This window comes from Toxotes jaculatrix, chromosome 2, assembly GCF_017976425.1.
Source record: "Toxotes jaculatrix isolate fToxJac2 chromosome 2, fToxJac2.pri, whole genome shotgun sequence".
NCBI lineage: Eukaryota > Metazoa > Chordata > Actinopteri > Toxotidae > Toxotes > Toxotes jaculatrix.
The window spans coordinates 19,019,783-19,030,064 of NC_054395.1; the positions used below are offsets into that span (position 1 = coordinate 19,019,783).

The 10,282-nt window shown below is 40.3% G+C and overlaps 2 protein-coding genes across 3 annotated transcripts in view; both read left to right on the top strand.

Moving 5' to 3' along the window:
- The first annotated feature begins 33 nt into the window (after positions 1 to 33).
- On the top strand, positions 34 to 5,743 carry usp21 (ubiquitin specific peptidase 21). The gene is made up of 11 exons (XM_041050232.1): positions 34 to 1,085; positions 1,572 to 1,628; positions 1,742 to 1,859; positions 1,970 to 2,084; positions 2,365 to 2,484; positions 2,590 to 2,654; positions 2,758 to 2,945; positions 4,038 to 4,116; positions 4,214 to 4,321; positions 4,740 to 4,854; positions 5,011 to 5,743. Exons 1-11 carry the CDS (start codon positions 930 to 932, stop codon positions 5,102 to 5,104), a joined length of 1,215 nt encoding a protein of 404 aa, XP_040906166.1. The 5' UTR covers positions 34 to 929; the 3' UTR covers positions 5,105 to 5,743.
- A 583-nt stretch (positions 5,744 to 6,326) lies between these two features.
- The window catches only part of LOC121189968 (rho-related GTP-binding protein RhoA-C-like), a 30,367-nt gene continuing 26,411 nt past the window's right edge, over positions 6,327 to 10,282 (top strand). Inside the window, exons 1-5 of one of the 2 annotated variants that reach the window (XR_005894914.1) lie at positions 6,327 to 6,377; positions 6,983 to 7,138; positions 7,970 to 8,090; positions 8,195 to 8,325; positions 8,420 to 9,322. Coding sequence is in view for 1 of the 2 variants with exons in the window: in XM_041050464.1 (XP_040906398.1) it covers positions 6,983 to 7,138; positions 7,970 to 8,090; positions 8,195 to 8,325; positions 8,420 to 8,593 (582 nt within the window). In the remaining variant the exon portion in view is untranslated. Of the gene's footprint in view, positions 6,378 to 6,982; positions 7,139 to 7,969; positions 8,091 to 8,194; positions 8,326 to 8,419; position 10,282 lie in introns of those variants that run through there. The other variant, XM_041050464.1, reaches the window with a different exon arrangement.

Genomic DNA, 10,282 nt, shown 5'->3' on the forward strand with positions numbered 1-10,282 from the left:
TCACTCTCCCTCTGACACTGGTGACAGGGCAGGGGAGAGAGGTAGACTTTCAGTTCTAGCCTACACACACACAGTGAAACAGTAGACGTCCCCTTATGCATTTTTAACAGCTCAGCAGGTGATGGGAACAGTTTGGTTGGGACAGTTTGTCCACAGATAGAGTGACCAAGTGATCAGGTGAGTCCAGACTGCTCTGTTTATTTGCTAATGCTTCATTGTTTTCTAGGAATTATCTGGGAACTAACTTTGTTTGCATAATTTTACCCTGTTACCTGCACTGAACCTGAGTGAGAGTGTAGATTTGGTGTGGATGAGATCACAGAACATACCTTGGTTGTGAGATTTGCATGTTCCATTTTACGGTTTATATAATTGCCTCTTTTAAGTAAATTCAGGCTAGTTTTACGGCTTAATCAAATGACTCGATTAAAAATTAAATTCTCTTTGTAACTATGTGCCTTTAACATTATATGTTGATATCTGGATTCACGGAAGTCTCCGTAAGACAGTGGCTTTACGAGGTGCTCTGCATGCTGTAATTACGAGAGACAGAATTGTGTGCCAGAGTGGATCAAGTCGATCTATTCAAGATAAGGATTTACCTTAAGGGGATGCTCATTCACAAATAAATCCTGTTCTTTTGCCCTCAGCTGTGAATGACGTCTTTCGTCACTTTCCTGGAAAGAAAGGATAATACTCCATCGTACTTCATTCACTGAAAAAGGGCACTCTCTCTCTCTCTTTCAGAGCGTTTCTGACCACATCCTGCTCACCGTTGACCTTGCATGTGAAAAAAACTGTGGTGCACCTTACTCAGTCCAAGGTGCAAACCACCTGGCTTGCGTTTTTTTTTTTTGGGGGGGGGGGCTCTTGAATCTGTCTCAGGATCTCCTTCGGGAGACACTTGTGAGGTTTACCAATAATATAGGATGCCTGGAGCCAGTGGTGTCAACGTGGAGGGGTCTTGTGAGGCCCTGTGTCGAACCCTGGTGTCTCAGAAGGGCCTCCAGAGAGAGACGGCTGACATCTCCCAGTCTGTCCTCTACACCTCACTGATGGGTCTGCTCCTGGTTGCTGACAATGAGGTGTGCAAAACACAGCACCACATAAACCTTTGATTTAATGCTCAAACCTTCAAGTCTGGCGGTCTTGGAAGTTTGTTCTTAATGTGGAACTGATGGGACACTAATGACACAAACGTAAACACAAATTATATGAAGGAATTAATGGAGAGTACATATCAACACACGTGTTTAAGCACCTGTCAGCACTCCTTGGTCACTAATAGGATGAATGCTTGAGGCTGACCTCCTTTTAGCCTCTCTTGTTATGCTAATGAGATAAGAAGACTAAATCTGTCCTACCAATGTTACACACACACTGACATGACGGGGTTAAGGCAGACAGACAGTTGTACAGACAAAGCCAAGGGTCAAATAGTAGGACACATGCAGTGAGGTACATATGTATACTTTTTTTGGACACATTATATACACCTACATATTGTACTTGCAGATTTAGCAGGTCTACAGTAATGCTCAGTAGCTTCCTATGTTCTTTTTATTTTACAGAAAGAACAGCTCACCTTAGGAAGTGGAAGAGTTGGCCTTAGAAACATAGGAAACACAGTAAGTGCTGAGGCGGGAAAGTCCTTGAAAAAATGACTGTACCTCCAGAATTGCCAGAATAATTTTTTGCATTATCATGCTCACCTTCCCCTTTTACTTGGTCTCCGACTTAGTGTTTCCTGAATGCAGTAGTCCAGTGTTTGTCTCACACACATGGCCTGCGGGACTACTGCCTCCTCAAGTCCTACAGGCATGAGAAGTTCTCCAAAGAGGAGGCTAAGCTCATGGAAGGTTTGTCCCTCTCCCCCGATGTTCTCTCCTCTACACGTCCCTTCTGGCTCATAATGTTTGTGGCGGGTTTTTTGTCATTTTTGCATTGTGCCCTTGTCTTCCTGTACCAGCTTTCTCTCAGGTGCTGTCAGGCCTTTGGGATGTAAATGAAGGAGACACAGTTGTAAATCCTCGACAGTTTTACAATATTTTCAAAGAAGCGGTGCCTCACTTCAGTGGTTACAGGTGAGAATATTGATGATTTTTCTCTTTGCCTACATCTTCCCAAGAGACATTACTCAGAAGCTATTCAAAAGTGTTAATCTTGTCAAGTAATGTGCAATAAATAGAATGCAACATGCAGTCCACTTCTGTATCAGCACAACTGTTTCAAGGACAAGAGAAACTATTTCAATGAACTTCCTACTTTGCAAACAGTAGAGATGATACTTTTTGGTTTTATAGCAGTAGCAGCCTGTGACAGTGACATTAAGAAATGTCTCTGTGTCTCTATCTCTCAACCCAGTCAACAGGATGCTCAGGAGTTTCTCAGGTTCCTGTTGGACAAACTGCACACAGAAATCAACCGCAGACCCTACGTTCGACGAACGGGGAATGAGCTTGAACAAAAATATGCCAGATTTAGGTGTGTATATTTATGTGGAAAAGATTCTATCTTTAAAAATGTAATGGCCTTCATGTGACCAAATTTTGTTTTCTCTGTTTCCCCACATCTCTCGTCCTCCTGTAGACTTTCAGAAGAGGCAGTTGCCATGTGGAAGAAGCACTTAGAGAGGGACGACAGCAGAATAGTAGGTGAGGAGGGAAATTCAGTCACAGTCATCTATCAGCATCATCTGCAGCGTACGCTCAGTGTAGGTGACCACTGATGTTTCTTGCCACTTTATCCTTCTGACAGATCTGTTCTCAGGCCAGCTGCGGAGCTCGCTGCATTGCTCTGTGTGCTCCCACTACTCCAACACATTCGATGTGTTCTGTGATCTGTCGCTGCCCATCCCCAAGAGAAGCTCTGCAGGGGAGGTCACGCTGAGGGAGTGCCTGGACCTCTTCTCACAGGAGGAAAAACTGGACAAGGAGAATTCACCAGTAGGTTAACACAAAGAGTGTAAAAGCAATGGACTGTGACACATCAGTGTTTTTTTCTCTGTATGGTCAAAGTTCATTGACACTAACAGTGCAAACTAGGAATGGTTTGATCCAAAACCATATTTTTCTATCCATCCATAACCACTACTTTTTACTAAAAATATTAGTTAAGGGTTACCTTTTCCTCTGTCTTTCTTTAGTTGTTTGCAAAATTAAAACGTCATGGTAAAAGACATGACCTGGGCCTGGACCCAGATAAGCGGCAGATGGTGACATGACATGGTAAAAGACATACAGCGATAGAGCATCAACAGATATGAGCAGGGGAAGAAGGAAACCAAAGGTCTTACACAAAAGGGCCTACCCAAAATACAACAATCAAAAAAACATAAAAGAGGAAACTATCAAAAACAAGAGTAAAGGTTAAATAAGACAAATAAAAGGTTATAAAAGAGCAGGACCTCTATAGTCAGTGGTATCTTCATTTTGAGAACTAAGATAGTAAGTTAAAGAAAAATTCTTTCTGACAATTGGTCTGAGAATTGACTTGCAAAGTGTCAGGTACAAATACATACTTACACATGAATAAATGTGTTAAAAGTATTGACATCAATTTGATTTCCTGTGGGGCAGGGGAGTCATAACTACATGAATTTGTTTTTTAAAGCCTCTTTACAAGATGAAATATTCATGACTAAATAACCTCCAATCAAAGGTAAAGTTTGAAAAGAAAGTTATTCTCCATTACTGTTCAGAAAAACGTATCTATTTTGAAAGGGCTGTGGCAACAGAAACAAACCACCTCACAGCTGTCATCACATTTTGACTCAACTGTTGCTAAATTCTGATTGCAGCATAGATCTACTGGCTTAGCCCCACCTACTTCAAACCAGGAAAAAGGGCACAGACAAAACAATACAGACTGAAATCTTTCATGTGAAATCAAAACAGTTTCATCCTTCATAGAAAATTAAATGTTCATTTAGGAACCCCTCATTCATAATATGAAGCAGATTGAAAATAATATTTAGTAATCAGATCTTGTTGTGTAAAATGTTGAGGTGTGTGTCTGTTCGTTCATGTGTGTTTCAGATGTGTGAGAGGTGCAACAGGCGTACAGAGTGCACCAAGCGGCTGTCCATCCAGAGGTTTCCCCAGGTTATTGTGATCCGTATCCTTGGCAACAACTCCTACTTACTGTATCAACCTTACTAACAAGTGATGTTTATGTGCAGGAAGTTAAGGTGATACTTAACAGTCTCGATCAGATCTGAATCGTTTCACCACATCACGGTGGTCTATCAGTAAAAGCACAGTGTATGTGTCCTTCCCACTCACGAACCTGGACCTTGGACCCTATGGACCTGTTGACTGTGGTAACACTACCAAACTCTTCTCTCAATTTACCCTCGTACACGTCTGATTTATTCCTCCATCCATGCATGATCTACTTTGTGTCATTTAATTTATTTTGGGAATGCAGTGAAAAGTTGAAATAATAAAAATGTGCAGGAGAGGTTAAACAACAAGGAGCTTGTCAAGGTTCTACTTTTTAAAAGAAAGAAAATGAGCCACACATGGGTGAAGGTACTTCATTTTGACAAAAGGAAGCAGATTACCCAATAACAAGAGCTTTGCAAGCTGGCATTTTATTTTGATAGTTGGGAGTTGCCAAGAGTGGAGGATTTAAAAAAAAGAAAAACGATGCCCTCCTTAATTCACAAACTTGTAAAACTGACACAACGTGGTTCTGAATAACAGAATAAGTCATTATATTCATGTATGTCCCCACAGGCCCAGTTCTGTATAATTTATATGCAATATGTAACCATGCTGGGACGGTGAACATGGGCCACTACACAGCCTGCTGTTCAGATGAAAACGGCTGGTGCTTCTATAATGATTCCAGGTGAGACTCACCCTGCACCCAAATCATTTTGTTTGACATACAATGGTCTGTCAACTTCATGTCAAAGACGTTCTGTTTGTTTAAATGGCTGTTTTATCTATGGACCATCTGTATTGAGCTGTTTCTCACGATTGCTCTCCCTCTATTCACCTACAGTGTGACTACAGTCTCAGAGAACCAGCTTCAGACGAATCAAGCCTATGTGCTGTTCTACCAGCGCAGCAACAGCACTGCCACCGTCAGGAAGTAGACCTCAGACTGGTTGAATCCGGCAGCCAATCAGAGCAACTTTACCTCCAGTGTCCATAGAAACAAATAGAAGCAGCAGCGCTGTAACTCTGGCATCCGTGAACTTCTCAATCTCAGTGAGCATGCCCTTAAATAAACTCTCAGGAGGAGGAGGAGAGAGGCCATGCCCACTTTAAGGGGGCTTGAGGAGTTGACCACCCAGCCCAAAACATGAGGATGCTTTTGAAGAGTCTCAGTGAGAGGGCTGAGACAGCTCAGACAATAGCCTTAAGAAGTCTCTGTGCCCTAGTTCTCAGGCAGGCGTGAATGAGCTGTGTATGTGAACATGATGCAGAGCTCTTAATATAAGATAATGGTAATTCATGCTTGCTATCATAAACCCAAACAAATAAAATTGGGTGGAATAGAAATTAGGCAACATTTCATGACAGTTGTGACACAGAAATTGTTCAAATCGTTTTACTGTTTAAATTTTATGATTTGAGTTTTCTGAAAATATACTTTCATGTGTAAATATCTATCCTATGCTGTCTTATCTTAACCTCCTTCCACATGGACATTTAACTCTGAAACTTGAAAACATTAAAATAGGATATATTTTCTTGCTAAGCAAATGATAATTTCCATGTATATATATTCATATGTGTATGTTGTTGTTGTTTTTTTTTTTACATTTGTCTCTATTGCAAAAGAATATAAAAACATTTTGTACATATGGACAAATTATACAACTGAATGTATTAAATAATTGACATTAAATACATTCAGTTGTGTGTATGTATTAAATAATTTATATTTGAAACAGTCAATAAAAAACCTGATGGTTAGACTTGAATGAAGAGGCATGGCTGTTATCATTACTGTCGTTGTCATCATTGATGTTGTTGTTATCAGTGGTGGAAGAACTACTCACATCCTTTACTAAATTGAAAGTACCAATACAGTATACAGTATACAGTATACAGTACAGCTGTTCCAGGTGAAGTAGAAGTATAAAGTAACATAAAAATGCAGTTACTCAAGTAAAGTTGTGCTCAAGGACGGTACTTCACTAAATGTAGTTAGTTATACTCGACCGCAAGTTGTTATGCTGTTTAACATATTGATATGTAATAGATAATCCCACTGAATTAAGTAACATCTAAGGTGAGTGTAGGTGAAAGGTGCCGCAGCCTGCCTACGAATGACGTAAGCGCGCACATGCGTATGAGCGGTGGGCGGAGTGTTCCAGTCGGTCAGGAAGAGGAGAAAGGCGGACACAGAAGCACCAAGCGGTAATCTTATTCGGCAGTAGTTTTTAAACTTTGTCCCGATTCTTGTTTTAGTCACAGAATTATCACGGTTGTGCGATGAAGGCTGTAGATGTAATTTCAGAGAGAACATCTGGAATGACAGAGATCCAAACCATGGGAAACACCGTTAGCTATGCTGCTAGCTGCTGTTAGCTGGTTTGACAGGCCCGGACTACATTGCACAGCCTTTCAGCAGGAATGGGAACACAGCACGGAAATGTTTTCTGTTTACACCCCCTACCCCCGGGGCAGCCTCCTTGTTTGCCATTCGGGATGTTTTGGCTTGAATTTATGTCGTACAAGAGGATACGTTTAATGAAAATCTAAGAAATAGGGAGACCGGTATGCTAGCGTTACCAGCCTTGTATGAGCTACTTCTGCTAAACAGGAGGAACTGTTGATGAAACATACCTCACATAAGTACTGTAATTGCACCTTATACAACACAGAAAGTTGTACGTCTGATTCTCCGTGTTTGAGCATGAGGACACTATTAGTAAAATATTTTTAAGGTGCACTGCTAGTGGCGAGTAGTGACTTTGACTGGATAACCTAAGTATAACCTTGTTCTGAACTTTGTTCAATAGATGGCAGCCATCAGGAAGAAGTTGGTGATAGTTGGGGATGGTGCTTGTGGGAAGACCTGTCTGCTCATCGTGTTCAGTAAGGACCAGTTCCCAGAGGTCTACGTCCCCACTGTGTTTGAGAACTATGTGGCAGACATTGAAGTGGATGGGAAACAGGTGAGACACACTGTAAAACACTGGTTGCAAACTAGGGGCTGGACCTTGAAGAGATGATATGAGTCTCCAGAAAAAACAAACAATAACCGGTTTAACTACATTTTTCTTGTTTATCACATTGTCAGATAGAGCTGCGCAAATTAGTCAATTAATTGGTTAATTGAGTGTCATAAACATATTTGACAGATATTCTGATAATCAAATAATTGTTCTGGTCATTTTTTAAGCCAAAACGCAAAACATTTGCTGGTTGCAGCTTTTAAGACTTTAAAATGCTTAAATGCTTTAGACTTTAATGCTTTTCTGTCTCATATTTGATAGTAAATTCAATACCTTTGGGTTTTGGACTGTTAATCAGAAAAAACAACACACTGGAGCTCTAGGAAAGTATAATGGGTATTTTTCACTATTTTGTGATGCTTAAAAGAGTATCAAAAATTAATAAAAAAAATGCTCTGCTCTATGAGAAATACCAGTTTTTCTGAAATTATCTCTGCTAATGGCGGTTCCAGTTTGACTACACCTTGCTAAAACGTACGATGCATTTGTGCAATGCAACTATTTTCCATCCCTAAACAAAGGCTGTGATACTGTATTACTAATATTGTGAGATTCTCCTTGTTCTTGTTTTTTTCATGTCTCCTTGCCCTATCAACAGTATAGGCATTCTTATTTTCCTCTCTGCTGTCTTCTTATATAAAGAGTAAGAACAATGTAAAATGGGTCAGATTAATTGTGTACCTTAAATGAAATGAAATGGCCTCCTTTGGCACACTTTACAGCACTTCAAATTTTTCTCCATGCAACGTAACTCTGTTTTTATTTTCTCAGGTAGAACTAGCACTTTGGGACACAGCAGGTCAGGAAGACTATGACAGACTGAGGCCTCTCTCCTACCCCGACACCGATGTTATCCTCATGTGCTTCTCCGTGGACAGCCCCGACAGTTTAGGTACTGTCTTTGCAACACCCACACCACACAGTATTGAATACTGCATGATTGTGAAATTGATGGATGTTGCTAATTACTGCACTCTTTCCCTCTACTCACTGTAGAGAATATTCCAGAAAAGTGGACCCCGGAAGTGAAACACTTCTGTCCAAATGTTCCCATCATCCTGGTTGGCAATAAAAAAGATCTGCGCAATGATGAGCACACTAGACGAGAGCTTGCAAAAATGAAACAGGTCAGTTGTTTGCTTTTTCAAAACACACTGGAATGTGCACATTTGTTGGTATAAATCTCAAATTTTAAACCCTCTCTCTGACATGTGTCTCTAGGAACCAGTTAAATTTGAAGATGGGAAAGAGATGGCAAATCGTATCAGTGCCTACGGCTACCAGGAGTGTTCTGCCAAAACCAAAGATGGTGTGAGGGAAGTCTTTGAGATGGCAACTAGGGCAGCACTGCAGGCCAAGAAACGTGGAAAGAAGTCCACCTGCCTTCTGTTATAGGCTCTGGGAGAAGAAGAGGGGGCTGCCCTCAAGCACAGATGGAGAGGGCAGCTTCCACTGAGATTTGACATAGGGGAGAATATTGGGGAGGGCCCCAGAAAAGTTTGCAGATGCTCAATTTCTGATCACCCAGTTATCCTCAGCAAATTAAAGCAGGTCTGAAATGATTTGATAGGCTTCTACACATCAGTCCTTTGTCTATACATTACATTAGGTTATATGCCATTTTGCTTATGTCTATCAAAGATTTTCAGATCTAGAATTCTGTAAGAGGGACGGGTGGAGGGGTGATTTGAAGTTGAGTGGATGTAAACTGACTGAAATGTGCCATGATGGGAATGAAGAGAGAAAAGGTCCTTACCAGGCCAAAGACAAAGGGGACATGAGAGAGGGAAAAAAAGACATTAATATAAAATAGTTTTGAATTAAGACCATGTCTAAGTGGATTTTACACAGTATCGCCTACATGTAGTGCCTTGAGAGCAGCGGTCAAGAAGAGTAAGTTGAGGGGTAGGGATTCATAAGTTAGATGGGGTGTCATTTTGTCATTTGTAGTGTCCACACTTGAATGCTTTCTCCCTGTCATTGGCTTGGCTCCTTCAGGCCCGTATTCTGACTCAGGCGCTATGCAGGGGTATGCCTAAACTAGATTGTATGAGATATGTTCCCATACTGAATTACTTACCTGAACTTCAGAGTGTGTGTCTGTGTGTGTGTGTGTGTGTGTGTGTGAGTGAGTGAGTGTGTGTGGCTGTATGGTGATTTGTCTGTTTTTTTTTTTTTTTCAGTGCAGGTCTGCATGCAGTGAATGTGTGTATATTTGTGTGTGTATTAACATATATGTCTACGTACTGTATGCATGGAAAAGCCTTCTGCGTCACTGACCTAACCCCTTGTTTCCATGCCAAAGTTACCCCTGATGACCACATTTTATGGCTCAGATGGGTAATGGAATTAACAGCTACTCAGAGTGACATAGAAACCTTCACTTTACTGGAATACATTGTACTATAGCTAGAGGCACAATCAGGTTAAACATATTATGAGTTTTTAGGACCTTTTTTTGTGTATACCAGAGATTAATTTGATTGTGTTAATCAGTGGGTCAAATTACGAGTGGTGTAGTTGATAAGTTGAATACTCTTTCATATAGATGATAGGCTTATCTCATTACTATAATGTCCATTATGTACTGTATGTCTTACAAGGCCTTGTAAGGACATGTTAATGATATGTATTTCAAGTTTGCCTTTTATTCAACTCTCCCCATCGACCCTTTTATGATATTGTCATTATTGTACTATAACTTTTTATTGTTGATGTCTCTAATTTTCTTAGTATTTTTTAATCATTATACTTAACCCTGCTGTTATGATCAGTTTATGTCAGTTAAATAATAAGTTGTAACCGTAGTATTATTTCATTTAATTAATTGAAGGTCAAGCTTGGGTGCAAGGTTGGACAGTTTTGGGGGTGGGCTGCTAGAGCAATCTTTTTTTTTTTTTTTTTGTACTGTGACATATTGGGATTTCTGGATTTTTTTTTTCCAAATAAAGCTGGTATTAGGGTTTTCTGTTGTATGGTATTTGTGTTCTTTGATCCATTCATTCATTAAGAAACCCCTTTGCCCTATATTTCAAGCACTAATTTACTTTTTTTCCCAACAAATAAAAACGCTCATAACTGTTC

What these genes read in the sequence shown, in the direction of transcription:
- usp21 (XM_041050232.1), top strand. Translation starts at nt 930, where the DNA reads ATGCCTGGAGCCAGTGGTGTCAACGTGGAGGGGTCTTGTGAGGCCCTG. An exon ending in GGAGGCTAAGCTCATGGAAG is followed by an intron (nt 1,860 to 1,969) that starts GTTTGTCCCTCT and finishes TTCCTGTACCAG; the next exon opens with CTTTCTCTCAGGTGCTGTCA. An exon ending in GGACGACAGCAGAATAGTAG is followed by an intron (nt 2,655 to 2,757) that starts GTGAGGAGGGAA and finishes TCCTTCTGACAG; the next exon opens with ATCTGTTCTCAGGCCAGCTG.